This window comes from Ovis canadensis, chromosome 18, assembly GCF_042477335.2.
Source record: "Ovis canadensis isolate MfBH-ARS-UI-01 breed Bighorn chromosome 18, ARS-UI_OviCan_v2, whole genome shotgun sequence".
NCBI classification, from domain to species: domain Eukaryota; kingdom Metazoa; phylum Chordata; class Mammalia; order Artiodactyla; family Bovidae; genus Ovis; species Ovis canadensis.
Genome location: NC_091262.1, coordinates 60,437,664 through 60,457,870, shown reverse-complemented (window position 1 = coordinate 60,457,870; position 20,207 = coordinate 60,437,664). Strand labels below are relative to the sequence as shown.

The 20,207-nt window shown below is 39.7% G+C and overlaps 1 protein-coding gene across 4 annotated transcripts in view; it reads left to right on the top strand.

Moving 5' to 3' along the window:
• SLC25A21 (solute carrier family 25 member 21) overlaps positions 1-18,917 on the top strand; it is a 554,176-nt gene extending 535,259 nt beyond the window's left edge. For all 4 annotated transcript variants that reach the window (XM_069558765.1, XM_069558763.1, XM_069558764.1 and 1 more), the window contains 3 exons: positions 13,420-13,601; positions 14,502-14,554; positions 17,554-18,917. In XM_069558765.1, coding sequence (XP_069414866.1) covers positions 13,420-13,601; positions 14,502-14,554; positions 17,554-17,615 — 297 coding nt within the window. In that variant the 3' untranslated portion in view covers positions 17,616-18,917. The remainder of the gene's footprint in view (positions 1-13,419; positions 13,602-14,501; positions 14,555-17,553) is intronic.
• The last annotated feature ends 1,290 nt before the right edge of the window (positions 18,918-20,207 follow it).

The following is a 20,207-nucleotide window of genomic DNA, read 5'->3' as shown; positions in this document are numbered from 1 at the left end:
TTATGGTAAAAACACCTAACAGGATATCTACATACAACAAATTTTAAATGCTTGATTTATTATTGTTATCTGTAGGTAGTGCTGTACAGCAGATCTCTAGAGCTTATTCATCTTGCCTAGCTGAAACTTTATGCCTGTTGATTTGTAACTCATTTCTACCTCCCGCAACCTCTAGCAACCATTGTTCCATTCTTCAATTCTATGAATTTGACAGTTTTAGGTATCTCATATAAGTGGAATCATGCAGTATTTTTCTGTGACTAGCTTATTTCATTTTACATGGTACCCTCAAGGTTCGTCCATATTGTTATATATTGCAGAATTTCCTTCTTTGTAAAGATGAATAGTATTCCACTGTGTATATATACCGCATTTTTAATCTATTCATCTGTCAATGTACATTTTGGCTGTATACATATCTTGGCTGTTGTGAATACTGCTATGATGAATTTGTTCTTGTTGTTTAGTCACAAGTCATAGCTGATTCTTTTGCAACCCCATGGACTGTAGCTCGCCAGGCTTCTCCGTCCATGGGATTTCCCAGGCAAGAAGATTGAAGTAGGTTGCCATTTCCTTCTCCAGAGGATCTTCCTGATTCAGGATCAAGCCCACGTCTCCTGCGCTGCAGGCGAATTCTTTACCACTGAGCCCCCAGGAAGCTCCAATCACGAATATAGGAGGGCTAATATTACCTCTGAGATTTTTATTTCATTTTGTTTGGAGAAATACTAAGAAGTGGGGTTGCTGGATTATATGATACTTCTATTTTTAGTTTTTGAGAAACTTCTATACTGATTTCTATAAAGCTTACATCATTTTGCATTTCTATCAACAATGTACAAGTGTTCCAATGTTTCCACATTGGAGAGGTTGGTGAGGTTGGTGTCCTCACCAACACATGTGTTTTGTGTTTTTTGATAGTAGCCATTGTCACACATGTGAAATGAGATTTCACTGTGCTTTTGATTTACATTTCCCAGATTATCTACATCTCCCAGATTATTAATGACATTGAGCATTTCTTTATATGCTTGCTGGCCATTTGTAAGTCTTCTTTGGAAAATGTCTATTCAAGTCCTTTGCCCATCTTTAAATCAGGTTATTAGTTTTCTTGGTATTGAATTATAGGAGATCCTTATATATTTTAATAGTAACATCTCTTCGTATGTATGGTTTACAAATATTTTCTCCCACTCCATAAGTTTTTATTTTACTCTTTTGTTTTCTTAGCTGTTCAGAAGTTTTCTGACGTAGTCCCACATGTCTGTGTGCTTTCAGTGTCATATTGATGAAATCATTGCCAAGACCAATGGCACCTTTGTTGAAGATTAATTGACCATTTATGCTTGGGCTTCCCTGGTGGCTCAGACAGTAAAGAATCTGCCTGCAGTCCAGGAGACCCAGGTTCCATCCCTGGGTTGGTAAGATCCCCTGGAGAAAGGAATGGCTACCCACTCCAGTGTTCTTACCTAGAGAATGCCATGGACACAGAAGCCTGGCAGGGTCACAAACAGTTGACACAACTGAGCGATTAACATTTGCACTTATACTTACTACATGCTTGGATTTGTTTCTGGGCTTACTGTTCTGTTCCACTGGTCTCTATGTCTGTCTTTGTGTCAGTACCATGCTGTCTTAATTAACTGTAGCTTTGCAATATATTTTGAAATTAGGAAATGTGTTCCTCTTTTATTCATCTTTTTCAAGGTTGATTTGGCTACTTTTGGTCTTTTGTGATTCCATTTGAGTTGTATTTTTTTTATTTCTATGAAAAATGCTATTGAAATATTTACAAGGAAAAATATGAATAACCTCAGATATGCAGATGACACCACACTTATGGCAGAAAGCGAAAAACTAAAGAGCCTCTTGATGAAAGTGAAAGAGGAGAGTGGAAAAGTTGGCTTAAAACTCAACATTCAGAAAACTAAGATCATGGCATCTCGTCCCATCACTTCATGGCAAATAGATGGGGAAACAGTGGAAACAGTGACAGACTTCATTTTGGGGGGCCCCAAAATCACTGAAGATGGTGACTGCAGCCATGAAATTAAAAGACATTTGCTCTTTGGAAGAAAAGTTATGACCAACCTAGACAGCATATTAAAAAGCAGAGACATGACTTTGCCAACAAATGTCCATCTAGTCAAAGCTATGGTTTTTCCAGTAGTCATGTATGGATGTGAGAGTTGGACTATAAAGAAAGCTGAGTGCCGAAGAACTGATACTTTCGAACTGTGGTGCTGCAGAAAATTCTTGAGAGTCCCCTGGACAGCAAGGAGATCAAAACAGTCAATCCTAAAGGAGATCAGTCCTGGATGTTCATTGGAAGGACTGATGCTGAAGCTGAAACTCCAATACTTTGGCCACCTGATGCGAAGAACTGACTCATTTGAAAAGACCCTGGTGCTGGGAACAATTGAAGGTGGGAGGAGAAGGGGACAAGAGAATGAGATGGTTGGATGGTATCACTGACTCAATGGACATGAGTTTGAGCAAACTCCAGGAGTTGGTGATGGACAGGGAGGCCTGGAATGCTGCAGTCCATGGGATTGCAAACAGTTGGACACAACTGAGCAAGTGAACTGAACTGAACAGGAATTGCATTGAATCTGAAGATCATTTAGGGTAGTATGGAAATTTTAACAACACTAAATCTTCCAATACCTGAACATGAACTATCTTTGTGTTTGTCTTTTAAAATTCTTCACCAATGTTTTGTAGTTTTCAGTATATAGGTCTTTCACCTTCTTAGGTAAGTTTATTGCTAAGTATTTTATTATTGTTGGTGCTATTGTAAATGGGATTACTTTTCTAATTTCCTTTTCAGATAGTTCACTGTTAGTGTGAGAAACATGAATGATTTTTATATGATGATTTGTATCCTGCAGCTTTACTAATTTATTAGTTCTAAATGCTTGTTATAGTCTTTAGGTTTTTCTACATATAGTGAAAATGTTAGTCACTCAGTCGTGTCCAATTCTTTGACACCCCATGGACTGTCGCCTGCCAGGCTACATGAAATTCTCCAGGTAAGAACATTGAAGTAGGTAGCCATTCCCTTCTCAAGGGGATCTTCCCGACCCAGGGATAGAACCTGGGTCTCCCACGTAGTAGGCAGATTCTTTACTGTCTGAGGCACCAGGGAAGACTTTCTACATATAAGACCATGTCATATGTAACAGCAACAATTTTATTTCTTCTGACTTTGATGCCTTTTATTATTTTTTCTTGCATAATTGCTCTGATTAGGATTTCCATGACTATGTTACTATGATAAGAGCAGGCATCTTTGCCTTGTTACTTAGATCTTAGAGAAAAGGCTTTCAGTTTTTTACCAGTAAGTATGATACTAGCTGTGGGCTTTACTTATGTTGGGACTCTATTACATTGAGGTACTTTCTTTCTGTTTCTACTTTCTTGAGAGTTTATCATGGAAACTTGCTGAATTTTATCAAGTGCATTTTCTACATGTATTGAGAGAATCATGTGATTTTTTAAAATCCTTTATTCTTTTAATGTGCTTTATCATATTAATCAATTGTCATATGTTGAACCATCCTTTTATCCCAGGGATAAATCCCACTTTGTCATAATGTATGATCCTTTTAACGTGCTGTTAGATTTGATTTGCTAGTTTTTTTGAGAAATTTCACATCATATTCATCGGGGATCGTGTTCTATAGTTTTCTTGTCTTATGGTGTCTTCAGCTTTGATATCAAGATAATGCTGGCTTCATAAAATGAGGTGGATGTGTTCCTTCCTCTTCAATTTTTTGTAAGAATTTAAGAAGCATTGGCATTAACAGAAGAATTAATGCTTAGTAGAATTCACCAGTGAAACTATCTAGTCCTGGGCTTTCCTTTCTTGGGAGATTTTTGATTGTTAATGTAATTTCCATACTAGTTACAGGTCTATTCAGACTTTTTACTTCTTTGTGATTTAGTCTTGATAGGTTATTTATTTCTAAGAATTTGTCCATTTCTTCTAGATTATCCAGTGTGTTCATATATAATTGTTCACAATAACCTCTTATGATCCTTTCTAGTTCTGTGGCATCCGTTATAACGTCAGTTATAATTTCTCTTCTTTCATTTCTGATTTTGAGTCTTCTCTCTTTTTTTCTTAATTAGTTTTGCTAAGGATCAATGCAAAGAAATAGAGGAAAAGAACAGAATGGGAAAGACTAGAGATCTTTTCAAGAAAATTAGAGATACCAAGGGAACATTTCATGCAAAGATGGGCTCGATAAAGGACAGAAATGGTATGGACCTAACAGAAGCAGAAGATTTTAAGAAGAGGTGGCAAGAATACACGGAAGAACTGTACAAAAAAGATCTTCATGACCCAGATCATCATGATGATGTGATCACTAATCTAGAGCCAGACATCTTAGAAAGTGAAGTCAAGTGGGCCTTAGAAAGCATGACTACGAACAAAGCTAGTGGAGGTGATGGAATTCCAGTTGAGCTGTTTCAAATCCTGAAAGATGATGCTGTGAAAGTGCTGCACTCAATATGCCAGCAAATTTGGAAAACTCACCAGTGGCCACAGGACTGGAACAGGTCAGTTTTCATTCCAATTCCAAAGAAAGGCAATGCCAAAGAATGCTTAACTACCGCACAAGTGCACTCATCTCACATGCTAGTAAAGTAATGCTCAAAATTCTCCAAGCCAGTCTTCAGCAATACGTGAACCGTGAACTTCCTGATGTTCAAGCTGGTTTTAGAAAAGGCAGAGGAACCAGAGATCAAATTGCCAACATCCACCGGATCATGGAAAAAGCAAGAGAGTTCCAGAAAAACATCTATTTGTGCTTGATTGACTATGCCAAAGCCTTTGACTATGTGGATCACAATCAACTGTGGAAAATTCTGAAAGAGATGGGAATACCAGACCACCTGACCTGCCTCTTGAGAAATCTATATGCAGGTCAGGAAGCAACAGTTAGAAGTAGACATGGAACAACAGACTGGTTCCAAATAGGAAAAGGAGTACGTCAAGGCTGTATACTGTCACCCTGCTTATTTAACTTCTATGCAGAGTACATCATGAGAAACGCTGGACTGGGAGAAACACAAGCTGGAATCAAGATTGCCAGGAGAAATATCAATAACCTCAGATATGCAGATGACACCACCCTTATGGCAGAAAGTGAAGAGGAACTCAAAAGCCTCTTGATGAAAGTGAAAGAGGAGAGCAAAAAAGTTGGCTTAAAGCTCAACATTCAGAAAACGAAGATCATGGCATCCTGTCCCATCACTTCATGGGAAATAGATGGGGAAACAGTGGAAACAGCGTCAGACTTTATTCTGGGGGGCTTCAAAATCACTGCAGATGGTGATTTCGGCCATGAAATTAAAAGACACTTACTCCTTGGAAGAAAAGTTATGACCAACCTAGATAGTATATTCAAAAGCAGAGACATTACTTTGCCAACTAAGGTCCGTCTAGTCAAGGCTATGGTTTTTCCTGTGGTCATGTATGGATGTGAGAGTTGGACTGTGAAGAAGGCTGAGTGCCGAAGAATTGATGCTTTTGAACTGTGGTGCTGGAGAAGACTCTTGAGAGTCCCTTGGACTGCAAGGAGATCCAACCAGTCCATTCTGAAGGAGATCAACCCTGGGATTTCTTTGGAAGGAATGATGCTGAAGCTGAAGCTCCAATACTTTGGCCACCTCATGAGAAGAGTTGACTCATTGGAAAAGACTCTGATGCTGGGAGGGATTGAGGGCAGGAGGAGAAGGGGACCACCGAGGATGAGATGGCTGGATGGCATCACGGACTTGATGGACGTGAGTCTGAGTGAACTCCGGGAGATGTTGATGAACAGGGAGGCCTGGTGTGCTGCTATTCATGGGGTCACAAAGAGTCAGACACGACTGAGCGACTGAACTGAACTGAAGGGTTTGTCAGTTTTATCTTTTAAAAAACCCAACTCAATTTTAATTATTTTTTCTATTGTTTTTCTAATGTTTATTTCTGCTCTAATCTTAATATTTCCTTTCTCCTTCTAACTTTGGATTAGTGTTCCCTTTAGTTCCTTGAACTATACAATTAGAATTGTTTGAGATCTTCCTTTTTAAAAAAATATGGGTGTTTATCACTGTAAACCTCCCTCTTAGTACTCCTTTGCTGAATCTCATAAGTTTGGGTATGTTGTGTTTTCTTTTTCATTTGGCTTGAGGCATTTTCTAATTTTCTATTTTAGGGTTTGTACAATAGTCTCCCACAATCACTTAGACTAGTTTTACTCTTTTTCCTTCCTTTTCATTTTGCTCCTCTGACTGAATTATTTCCAATAGTCTGTCTTTGTGTTTGCTGATTCCTTCTTCTGTTTGATCTAGTCTACTACTGAGTTCTTCTAGCGAATTTTTGATTCGATTATCGCGTTTTTCAACTCCATGATTTCTGTCTGGTAATTTTTTATATTTTCTGTCTCTTCATTGAAATTCTCACTTTATTCACACGTGTTCCTTTGACCTCAGTGAGCATCTTTATGACAGTTTTTTGAATTCTGTGTCAGGTAAATCAAGTAATTTTTTTTCCTTATAGTCGGTTTCTGGAGCTCTATCATGTTTCTTAATTTGGAACATCTCTGCCTGATTGTTCATTTTCCTTAACTCTCTTTGTTGGTGTCTGTGCATTAGACAAGGCAGTCTTCATAGACTAGCCTCATGCAGGAGAAGACCCCCACAATTCAGAGCGGCTAGAGATTCTGGGGACCTGTACTAACTCTTTCCCTCCTCAAGGAGAAGCAGGCAGCTGTCTTTTTCATCTTCTTACTACGTACTGAGCAAGAGGAGAGATATGGCCTCTAGCAGTCCAACCCTTCATCTCAGCTCGCCCCAAGGTGGCTAGACTCTACTGGAGCCATCAGAACTCCAAGATAGGCAAGGAACATACTAGTTCTTTATACCAGTTCTTCTCATTCAGCCCCAGAGAAGGTGGACATGCAAATTAATCCCTTCCCTCCCTTAGGAGAAGCAGGAAGTTAGGGAGTCTTCCTGATTATACGGCAATATACTAGGGACAGGGACTCTGGTGAGAGGGTGTGCTGAATCTCCCTACTGAATTCTATAAGTCTGTTCATGTGGACCCAGGGTACAGTAATTTTCAACTAATTTCTGGATTTCTCGCACAGAGAATCTGTCCATGAATTGTTGGGTTTGTGTGAGAAAGGAGAATTCAAGTCTTCCGGCTCTGCCACCTTGTTGATGTCACTCTTTAGGTTAGGGGACATTCTCTTGTGATTTTATTTTCTACCACTTAAATCTTTGTTGGACTGAGAGGTGATCTCCTTGACTGTTGAAGTGGAGTACATTCCTGAGAGGCAAGTGTATGTCTCTAATTCTGCTGTTGGTATCTGACAGTCTCAGAGCTTCTCAGTATTTTGACGTCTTCACTTCCAAATAATAGAATCATGGCTCTTTTTTGGTTAATTTAAAATTATATTCATTAGTAAGATAGACAGTTTCTATAAGCTTCAGTTGCCTCATCTACTCACCAATGTTGTGAGGCTTAAATATACAGAAAGTGCTTAACACAGCGCCCAGCAGATTGTGTTATCATTATCATCAGCAGCTTTTTCCAATTTTTAATAAAATAAACTAACAGGGCAAAATGACATCCCAAGTAATACGATAATCAAGCCAGAAGGCTAGGCATTCAGCTAATGCACAGCAACTTGTAACGTACAGTAAATGTAGGTTGGATGAATATACAACAAATGAATGGTGAATGAGAGGCAATATAACATAGTGAATGAATTGTAATAAAATGTAATGGTTGGAAGTCTGAAGAACTTGGAGTGCAAATCCAAGCTCAACCTCATAAGCAATATGGTCTTGATCAACTGGCTTAATTCTTTAAGTTTCATGTCCTTATCTATAAAAGGGGGTTATGTACCTAATTCATAGGGTTCTTATATATGCTTTATACATTTTTTTGCATATAAAATTGTCTAGAAATAAGTAACTATTAACAGTACCATTAATTCTCTTACTGAAAGTTAAGAAAAATAGCACAAATATCATAAGGTATATTATTTTATTACTTCTGTTTATTTTTACCATTTTATTGTTATTTCCTGTTGTGGTTATTGACAAGAATGGTTTACTGATTGCCAGTACAGAATGACCCATTCGAACTATGTCATAGGTTTCACTCAAACCAAACGACCTCACAGATGTGCATTCTTGCTTTGAATGGAGCTGGGGTAGGAAAAGGTGAACAGAGTTAACAGTGTTGCAGTCAGTTATGCAGCCTTAAAGAAACAAAGACCTGTTTCCACCAAAGCAGGCTTTAAAATGCTCCACAGTACTTCTAGATCCCTTTAGAGCATCGCTTATCTAGCCAAGCTTCCCTGGTAGCTCGGCTGGTGAAAAATCTGCCTGCAATGCAGGAGAGCCCAGTTCAATTCCTGGGTCTGGAAGATCCCCTGGAGAAGGTATAGGCTACCCACTCCGGTATTCTTGGGCTTCCCTGGTGGCTCAGCTGGTAAAGAATTCACCTGCAGTGAGGGAGACCTGGGTTCCATCCCTGGGTTGGGAAGATCCCTTAGAGAAGGAAATGGCTACCCACTCCAGTATTCTGGCCTGGAGAATACCATGGACTGTATTGTCCATGGGGTCACAGAGCCATACACAACTGAGTGACTTTCACTTTCATTTTCTTCAACTTTATCTAGCCAAGGATCCAAAAAAAGGAACGATAAGCTTCAGTTAAGCAGTGGTTCTCAGACTTACGCATCCATCAGAATAATTTGGAAGCCTTGTCTAAATAGGTTGTGCTCCATCCCTAGAGTTTTGGGTACTGTGGTCCTGGTAAAGCCCAAATTTTCATTTCTAATAAGTTCCCACATGATACGGATGGTGACAGTTAAAGGACTACACTTTGAGAACCATTGAGTTCACTGATACAGTTGAGGTATGAGTAACCCGACTCCAGAGTGGGAATATTTGCAGAAATATTTTCAGTACAGTGAATTGCCTGATAACTCCCATGAAAATGAGGGCTTCCTGTTTTCAACCCCAGTGTTTTCAACACTGCATTGTCCTTTTCTTACTTTATAAATTTATTCGTAGGAAAAATGATTTGATGAAGTTGTTTTTAACTTTTATGAGCCTGATAAAATATATTGATATTTTCTCCAGAAAAACCCAAATACACATACACAGAAGCATTGCTTGTAATTTCAGGAGGTTCTCAGGTACCTCCCCACACAGCCCACCTACCAACCCATAAGAGTATCACTAGAAAAACTGTCCCCTTAAGGAAAAGTCTTGGGTTCACTTGGATGTAACAAAAATTTTCTTCTTATACTTGGATTTTCACTCAAGCTCTTCTTATACTTCTTCTATACCTTTCAGTTCACTCATTTGTAAAATAAAAGTAAAAATAATAGTCCTTACCTCAAAGAGTGATTAATTGATATAGCACACTGAAGAGCCTAATTTGAAAACCAAAACCACTAAATATTACCTTTTGCCCTCTCTTTATAGTCCTGCTACAACAGTCCTCATTCTTGAGGCAAGTGGATGCCTCTCCCCAGTAGAGGAAAGATCAGGAAGTATAAGAAAAAGAGCCCAAAGAGTAATATTTCAAGACTTTACTCAATGCTCACTGCATTCTTTTGCTAAAATCTGGTCACAGGTTGCCATATCATGGTTCTCTCTGTGAGTCACTGAGTAATGGGGTCTGGCAAGCCCAGGCCTGGCTCCATGACCTGAGAGTCTCAATTCATTTGCCTGGAAATACTCCACTTTGCAAATGTCCAATGCCTTGTCAAGTCCCCATGTTAATGTTTCCTGGCAGAAAGAAACGTGAAGTCCTAATAGGGGCTCACTTCCAGGGTAGAAGATACTGAGCTTTGAGAAATAGTGATTAACAGTAAAGCCTGATCCTCACTGTTTCTACCAAAAAAAAAAAAAAGTGCAGAGATAAGCTAATCAGCAGACATTTATTTAGCACTTGCTGTGCACACTCGCAGTAGGTGACACAAAGAGCAGTAATATATGCGCCTATGCAGTGTCAGCTCGCAGTCCAACAGGGACGATGGCTACAAACAAAAGCCAGACACAAAGAGAAGCGTAGCAAGAACAATGATCGCGACAGTGCTTCAGGAGCACAGGAGAGGGAGAAATCAGTGTCAGTGGTGATCCACAGAAATCTCTTGGGCAAGCTGGGATTTAAGCTGGACTGTAAAGAGTGGGGCTGCTGTCCATGAAGATGATGGTGAATGGTATTCTAGGTTGTGTGAATTGTCTGAAAAAAGATGTGGAGTTAGAAAAGTATTTGGTAGAAAATTTGCATGATTATGATTTAACCAGCCTGACTATACTATGGGTTGGGCATACAGGTGTAGAATTTGAGGCTTGAAAGGTTAAGTTGGAAGCGTTTCATGGGAAAGAAAGCAAAGGCCAACAAGGAGTTTTGACCTTTCTCTCCGTGGAGTGGGGAAGGGTTGAGGGCATTTGAGTCGGGAGGCAGATCTGTTTTTATAAACAGAGAACCTGGGTGCCACTGCGAAGAACAGGCGACAGAGGCAAGAAGAAAGCAAGACCTAGAAAGTCACAGGCATGAGCTAAAGCCAGAGAAGTGAGAGTAGCCAGAGGGGATGCAGGGAAGGGACATTTGAGGGGCTGCCTTCATCCATGGCTGGCTACGACATGCAGCAAATAAAGCAGAGGGGAGCTGGCCGGGCTTTCCTTGGCGCACCTGATTCCCAGCCAGGTTGGTGCCTCTTGCAGACCATAGGCTCAGAGGAAGAGGCTGGGGGGCCCAGAAGCCTTTGGTGAGGGGCACCTCCTGGCTATCTGCAAAGACTTCTCTCCTCCCTAGAATGCCCAGAGGGGTAGCAATTGGCCATCTGCTTTGCCTGTGTGGAACAGCAATCAAAACCAATGGTTCTCAGACATGGGCCCTCTTTCTGGCCAGGTGAGAAGTCCTGAAGTTCTTTTAAATCATCGTTCTGGCACTTTCCCAGGTGATTCTGATCTGGGAATCTAAGGTGGGTGTGAGGTGGGGCTGTGCATCCATATTTTGTAAAGCTCCCAGGTGACTCTGATGCATAGCTGGATTTGGGAACTAGTATGGGACCTTACCAGAGAAGGCGATGGCACCCCACTCCAGTACTCTTGCCTGGGAAATCCCATGGATGGAGGAGCCTGGTGGGCTGCAGTCCATGTGGTCCCTAGGAGTCGGACATGACTGAGCGACTTCACTTTCACTTTTCACTTTCATGCATTGGAGAAGGAAATGGCAACCCGCTCCAGTGTTCTTGCCTGGAGAATCCCAGGGATGGCGGTGCCTGTTGGGCTGCCGTCTCTGGGGTCACACAGAGTCAGACACGACTGAAGCGACTTGGCATACTTGGCAGTAGCAGTGGGACCTTACTGCTGAGCTGGGAAATGTGTAGAAACCATGGGTTCAATGTAAGTTTGTGCTAGTGAACACTATGATGGCTTGAAGACCTTAGTATTTGGTCCCCAACACCGTCTCAAACATAATGACCCTCATTGAGTGTCTCAGACACCCCTCCCTCAACTCCAATCCTCAGCAAACACATCAGGAGGGGGGCAGAGCTGTGTGCTTGACAGGATCCCCTGATGTCCCAAAAGGTCTGTGTGCATACAAGTCATCACTTTCACCTTTGTCCTTGGCCACGTCGCAGGGGCACCATGAGGGTCTCATTACAGGCGTTAGGAGACTTTAGAAAACAGGCTACATAAAAACACTATCCGTTTTCTGCCAGGCTCATACAATAGTCATAGCACTTTTATTATTGTTGTTTTTATTTTTCAGAGAAACCATACAGTACAAGGGTAGGGTAAAACAAGGGTACGTGTTAAACGTGTCCCCTATGTCCACTGGGCTCCGTGGGATGCAGTGGCCAGTGCATGGTCAGACGCCAGAACTGGCGCTGAATCCACCGCCCTCCTGAGCTCGTTTTGCTCCTGTGCCAGCATGGAGGAGGGTAACATAAAGGCATTTTTCTCTCCTTGTAAAAGAGAAGAAAATGGGGGAGGGGGAATTATTTAAACACACCTCACTCATACTGCAATCACGGCATTGTTTTTCCTGTTGAAACACCCTGTTGGTTTTTAAATCCCTTTAAACCTACTCGGCACCTGTATGGCCCAGATCCAAGAATTATTATCGAACCCCTCGCTTTTTATATTTAAACACGTAGGAGTTTCTGTGATGGTATCTGGCTCTTGGTTTCATTGAAAATTTCAGGGTTTCCCGAAGTTTTCTCTTTCATCAAAGCTAGAAGCATGCAATTCTCAGACCTGATTTTTTTTTTAATTAAGCAGAGAATGGTTCCCCCCTTAAGTTCTCCTGCTAGATAAAATAGCATCATGGCGTGACCCAGTGTTGTTCCTCTCTGAAGACCTTTCTGAAGTACTAACCAAAAGAGAGGGCAGGGGGAGGATGGGGGAAGTCTCTGTCAGCAACTTACGGTGTGTGAGATGACCTTTCTTTAGGGTAAAGACTGGGGCTGAGAGCAAAATGAGAACTTCCCGGCAAATTCATTATGTGAGCTCGCTGGGCACAAAAATAGGCTGAAGGAAAGCAACTTCAGCATCAGACCTAATTAAATACTTTGATGTCAGAAAGCAGAGCAGGCAGGGGTAGAAAATCAAATCAGACCAAAGTGAAGGACCTAAATTCAAATGGAAAGAAGAAATATTTCTCCCTCTCTCTCTCTTTCTCTCCTTTTCTTCCTTTGCCATGAAGGAAGAATACGATTGAGGAACAATGGGCTATAAATTCTTCAGCCAATTAGTCCAGTGACTTACTACTATTTCTAATGCACAGAATGTCACAGGCTGTTTTGCAGCCTCCCCAAGTTGGTTTGTTAATAACAGGAAGCTAGCACTTCTCAGTACAGTGGATCAGCTACACGTGAAAATAAATGCAAAAAACCTGGAGGGGAATAGCAGCAGACCGAGAGTAGCCTTGATTTAATTTAACATTTGGGGGTCCACACACAAATGAGCATTTTAGTAGGCTTCATGGTGGAAGTTGCTGTCATTTGTAAAATATTCTGGCCAATTAGCTAATAGTGTGCTTGGATTTCTCCTGTTTTGATACAGTAATACTAAGTACATTGTGAAGCCCAATTATACAAATCATCCCCATATGCCATACCAGTCTTTCTTTATGAACTGTGTTTATAAATCCTGTGTGAGGAAATGTGTACTTCAGCAATTTAGACCATGTGTAAAAACATAGCCAATGGGATTGTCAAGAAAACAAGTTCCAGCCTAGGAAATCCTAATGTGTTCCGCTGGAATAACAGGAGGGTGCCAGGCAGCGCAATGCTCTGCTTAAATACATATTGCTTTATCGTGTTTAACCGATTTAGGGGCTTCCGCTTCCCTTTCTGTTATTTTCTTCTTCTTTTCTTTTAGGATCCAACTTTGGAGTTTTTGAGAAAATTTGGGATTGGTCTTCTCTCAGGCACAATAGCCTCAGTCATTAACATCCCTTTTGATGTTGCCAAAAGTAGGATTCAAGGGCCTCAGCCAGTTCCTGGAGAGATCAAGTACAGAACCTGTTTTAAAACAATGGCCACGGTCTATCAGGAAGAAGGGTAACACATTCTTATTTTAATAAATGAGCAAAACTAAAGCATTGCTAAAACCATATTGTACTTCCATTTTGATGAGGGCCATTAAGCCCTCCTGCATTGGGTCTGTGTCTGAGAAGCTTTAGGGAATAGATGAGGAACTCTGTGAGATAACACAGTAATGAGATGTTGGCAAAAACCTTCTTACACCAAGAAACATGAGCCACGATCATTCAGTATGCAGTGTGTTTGTCCTAGAATGCCAAGGTGAACTTTCCGCTTGACAGTTTGCGTAATACGCTACTGCATATAATATGCCTTGTTCCCACATGGGCAGGAGAGCGAGTGTCCTCTGACTATAAACCTAATCAAAATGTCACCTAATTATATTCTCCTGGGAGAGTTAAACATGAGAGTTTTGTGAAAGTAGTTTTCTTTTAAAGTATGCGCCTTTTACTGCTGTTCTTTTTTTCTTTTTAAGTCTTGTTTTCGTCTCTCCGCCCCTCCTCACCAGGTCTCATTCTCAAGTAGGCAAGTAATGTTTTACAATTTTGATCTAAACTGCATATTTCTTTTTGTGAAGACTAAGTCTTTTAAACTCAATTACAAGAGTCATTTTGTCCATATACACAGCTGTCTTAAAAGTAAGGCCTGTCTTGAACACAAAAACTATCTTGCTGATCAAAATCCTATTTCTGATGGGACAAGATCAGCATACCTTGAGTAATAAAGAATTAACTCTTTCCTCTCATCCAATTTGCTGCAGGGAATACTTGGGCAGATACTATCTGTTTGGAGATTTGAAATTTGTTTTCAAATGACTTGTTTGGGTAAATGCTGGGTCAATATCTCTATAAAGTTGAGGTGCAAATCCATTGCATGTTCAGAATAAGAATGTTTGTGCTCTTTCTCTTCCGGTTTTAGCATTTTAGCTTTGTATAAAGGCCTGCTTCCCAAGATTATGAGGCTCGGACCAGGTAATGATGTTTTCATTACTTATATCCTTCCTTCTTTATTGTTCTAGTATCCCTTTTCATTTTCTTATTTGTGTCTATCTGTAATACAATAAAAGTTTGTCACACTGTGAAACATGGAAATCTTAAGAATAAAAAGTTGTGTAGCAGTAAGACACTAAGGGAGTCCATTAGATGTGTTGGACTTTTGTTATAAGGTATTATTTATGGCCTTGCTGGAGGCTGATAGAAGCCAAAGCCCAGCTTAAGTCAATAGGAAAGGATCCACAGTCAGTTGGAGTTTGAGTGGTTTCTGGCTAAAGGCGAGGATTTTCACTGAGTAAGGGACCAGCCCAATAAACCTTTCCCTGGTTCTAGTTCATTCTTGCTCCTACCTCAACTTCGCTTGACAGAGAGAAAAGCAGGAGGACTACTCCATGAACAGCCTGGGTCAGTCTCCTTGCAGTCGCCTCTGGGGAGGGGAGCTGGGGAAGCTGCAGCCCGGCTCTCACCTTCCTGGCTCCTGTCGGCGCGGGGATTGGCTCAGGGCCTTACCTCAGGATGCCAGCCCACAAAAAGCCGGCTGCCATTCCCACAGGGAGAGTCAGCTGCCTCTATGTAAATAGATAAGAAAGCAACTGCTGCAGACTCTACCACCTGGGCAAATAGTCTTGGATTATAAGCAACCTTGTGAATAAGTACAGAAGTATGCACTAGACCACACAGATTTTTTTTACCAGGCCACACTCAGCTACTTAGACATCCTGGTAATCTTCCCCCAAACCTTTGCCTGCTCCTCCCCCCCTCCCTTTCCCCTTCCCTTTGAACACCCGATGTGCCCCTCCCCTGCCACACTCACACACGTGCATATTTACGTTGAAATCTCAGCCTTTCTGCCAACCTGAGATAGAGAACAGCAGTCTGTAAGTTAAAGCTGGTGAGCAGTTCATACTTTCATATATTTAGAAAACACTTTTACAATTCCCAGTCCATCTATCCCAGACTTCCTAGGCATTTAAGCATGGATTTTTGCTTCACATTTGAGATTCAGACGTCTTATGGGTCCATGTATAAAAATGAACTCAGTCATAAAGAATATTGGTGATTTTGTGGAACTCTCTCTGCAAGAATGTGGTGTTTTTCCTTCACCACACAGTAAAAACCTGCTAGTTAGACCTAGTATTAGAGAAAATCATAGGACTGACCCTCCTCCAGCATTCTCAGGAGGCCATGGGCCTGAAAAGGGAGAGTGATCAGGGAGAGTTTAGCTAAAATGGTAATTGACTGGAACCTCAATCCAAAACTCTTAAATAATCTGACCCCAAGTTTTGTTAGAGGCTTACAAATGTTCGGTTGGCTTTTTAAATGTTTTTGCATGAGGTGTCCTGCGTTGCTATGGTGTTAAATCCAATGAAAAGGGTTGTTGTGAACATACTGTCCAGGCTAAACAAAATTGTGAATAACTGGTCTCCACTGTCATCCCAAACATGTAAGTCCTACCAATCTCAAAGCAAAGAAAGTTGTAGAGAGGAAGGTAAGACTTAAAGACAAGAGTTTTGTTTTGTCTTGTTTTTGAGAGGAGAGAGACAGTAAAAAAGAAAAGCTGGATGAACCTGGAATTCTCATCCTTCATTCTGGAGAAACATCCCAACTTATATACAATTGTAAAGGGTAAAACAACTTAGTTTTATAAGTCTTAGCAGCTCTCTGTGGCTAATGATCAGGATCTCCCAGGATAGGAGAATCTTAAAGTCTGTGGTTCAGACTCCAAATATCACTAGGCTGAAAACTTACTCAAATCTGTGTGTTCTTGTCTTACACTGCAAACAGTTAATGAGGAAATACAGCAATTACATACGTATGACAGCCCTCTGTAGTGCATCCCTTTTTGTTTGCCAGAGCTCCAGGAGAGCTACAGCAGCCAAGATGGGGCTAATAGAGTATCTTCATGGGTTAAAAATGAAAATTACAGGCAGATAATTATCTTTGGCATAAGGTTACACAAACATGTGCAGCCTGTAGATTAAAAAAAAAAAGCATATGGCAATGCGTACAAAATAAGATGAAAATCAAGTTCTATTTCTTTCTGTCAGAAGTTGGTCTTCTGTTCACATAGCCAAGTCTTCTCTAAGATGTGCTCTGGATATTTGTCCACATTTTGATTTTGTAATACTGTTCACATAGACACGAAAGGACAGAGAACATCTTAAAGGGCACAGGATGTGTGCTGTTTACCGCATCAGAGAGAACACAAAATCAATCACATACACGTGCTTCTAACATCTAGGTATCCAGCAGCCTCAGTGTTTGTCTTCCTATATCGTACTGCTGTTGACATATTATATAGCAAGCATTTTTGCAGCCAATTATATAACTCTTCCCTTCCCAGATAAATGATGGATCTTATGACACTCAATGCAACTACCAGATTTTCAAGTGCAATCCACAGATGAAAGGAGTGATGGCAACAAAAGGAGGTTGAAAGCTGGCTACATTTTGAAATACAGATTTTAGAAGGACTCAGAAGCTATTTTTCACATTACAATCCAATTTGAAAGCTGTAAGAGAAAACCAGGCTCATCTATCAAGCACCATCTTAGAAATGTCCTTGTTGAATGCAGCTATAACAATGCTCATTATAAACTGGAAAAAATAAATCCTTTGCCTACAAATGACAAATCCGAAGGTTTCTGTTCACGGGAAAGTCACATGCCCTTACATGACTAAATATGTATTTATTTACTTTTAAAAATTAAAAGTGCCTGAAAAAGAATCTGATGAGAAATGATGAAGGTTACAGAAACTCATGGGGAAAAAATGTATTTGGAGGCTCAAGATGGTCTTGATTTTGCTCTGAGAATTTTCCACAGTAGTTTTCTGAAGTCTATGCATTGGAGCTTGAGAACTGATGATTCTGAATGGCTTCTGCCTGATAGGCTGCATAAGACTCAAGGGGATTCAGAAACCCAGTGGGAAAGACAACACAATTTCACAGGATTAAAAACTGCTCTTTTCTTTTCTAGGTGGTGCAGTGATGCTGCTGGTTTATGAATACACCTATTCATGGCTTCAGGAGAACTGGTGATTGCCTACAGTGTATTTTCCCCCCTTGTGAAAATGGATTTTCATTACACAGCACCATCAGGAGGCGAGAATATCTATCAGTTAAGCCCATACAATGATAAATTATAATTATACACTTAGATACAATTGTAAAGGGTAAAACAGTGTGCTCAAGAACAAAACCTATTTGATACTTCAAAAATTATCTCTAGAAAATTTGAAACTGTCGTTTTAATCATATCCTTAAAACTATGAGGAGAAAATTAGTACTGTGAAGCAATGAAATATATAAACTGAATATAGAAAAGTAGCATGGAAATTAGATATATTCCATAAAAACAATACAAATTTTATGACCTATGTTCCTCTTACATGGCTTTGCAATAAAAATTCATTGTATTGATGATTATTTTTTCCCAAAAGGTAAAGAAGTGCTTATAAGTGAAAAAAGATGCCAAAATTTAAAGTTTTTATAAGGAATTAAATTCTTCCATAAATAGTATTTAATCATATACATGGAAAATGTTTCTGAAGGGTACTAAAATGGCCTTTTTAAAATTTCATGTAAAATGTGAATTGTTGGTTTCCTTTAGTAATAATATACATCTCATCTGTATTTTCCTAAACCTACTTTATATTTTGCACTGTTGGTTAAAGCAGATCATATTTTAAAATTATGATATTTGAAGTCTTTTGTGACAAAGATAAAACATGAAACTATATGAAACTACTTTTCTTCACATAGTTCCCTTTGAAAACAAGTTTTAATGCTGAAATATGTTCATGTTGAATCACAAATCTGAACTGCTCCTTAGGCCTGTTTGTGCTGTATTTGCATCAGATACCTTTTCTCAGAATTCTTACCTATGCCATTTTTTTTTTTAAGGATGTTTAGAATAAACTACATTTCTAGTTTACTATTTTTAAGTGATAGTTTCAGATGTGAAGTCTACTAACTTCAATGTTAAAATATGTATTATGAAGGAGAAAATGTTTCAAAAGAGAAGTACATTCTTGGCATTTCCAAAGATGCCTGTACTAACATGCACTCAAAAAAAATATCTCCTTGACGTTGATGTAACGAAGCTTAATTTTATATCTGCATCCTGAAGTGATGCTCCTTCAGTAGCTTGAGTCAAAAATATCTGCCTGTTCTAGGATGACACCTGTTCGTAACTATAACCAGGAGATCTGTCTACCACAAAGCTGTGTCACTAAAACATTTCGAAAAAAAATGAAAGATAACATGATAATTATTACTTTTTATTAATTTAGAGCATTTGAAGTATAAAAATAAAGGCTTTTGACATACTGTATATACATACACAGCCTTCACTTGTACATCCTTTCCAACGTGTTCTTTAATTTATATTTCAGCCCAATACTTAATAAGAGGGTCATTAAAAGTAGGACAAAACAAGAGAAGTAAGAGTGTGTCTGTTGTCCAACTGCATTCTATCCTTGCAGGTGATTCTATCTCTTGCATCCTGTGAGAGAGAGCACTGCCTCCACAGAGGCCATGAAATTGAACCTTTAACCTCTCCATGTGGATAGGATGGAAAAGGATATCTGAAGAGTGCATTTGCCAGGTTAAAAACAACATTTTTACCCCCTAAGAAACAGAGGAAAAAAGTCAATGTTAACCAATAATAATAATGTTTTTAAAAATCGAACAACCTCATCTCCCCTCCCACTTTCCTTCTCTCATTTTTAAAAGTAGTTTTAAATCATAGTGTGCTTTGAATAGCAAATTGTATTTGGGCTTTCTCTTATCTTTTAAAAATTTACTCCATGTGAATTCACCATTGCTAAGAAAAGGCCTCCGGGGGGGAAAAGAAAAGGAAACCTTTTATAGTATTAATATTAGATTTTTAAAGATACAAGAAATCAGGAAAAAATTATAAATAGCATATTAACAAGAGACTTCTTAATTTAGATGAGGAAAATAACATTTAGTTGTATTTCCATACAAATTATTGATATATTTTAAAGACTCCTAATAGCCTCCTAAAAACATCTGATAAGGAATAATTCCGTACCTTGTGTCAGTTTTTCTGCATGGCAGGAGAGTCCTTGTACCGTGTGGTTTTAAAGTTTCCACCAAATATTGGACTGGTATTTTGTTCCATTTGGTTTATAGTTCTATTTTCTCACCAGACTGGGAACTCCAGATGTCAATAGGAGTTTTACAAGATCAAAGGAAGACTAGGGCCCTGAGAGTTCATCTGCTCCTTCTGCTTATTCTTCTCCTGAAGTTATAATCCTCTGTTTGTAGCACTGAATTTCGGTTGCTTTAGAAATAAATGTAGTTCAAAGCTCTCTACAAGATATCTGCTGCTTGAAAAAAGCAGTTCCTCGAACATAACTTGTGTGTCAGAAATCTGCTTACTGTTTACATCACAGTGATTTGAAAACCTGGCTCATCTAGCCATCTGAGTTGTAAATGAGGCCATGAACCCAATGTGACAGAAGTGGGTTGCCCCGTGGGCTGCGCACAGCCCGGACAGGAAGAGAGCAAAACCACCTACCATCCATATCTGGTGATGGGCCCTGCTAGTTATTGCACAGAATCAACACCAAAAAAAGAGCCCCACTATATATTAATTTCCCAACA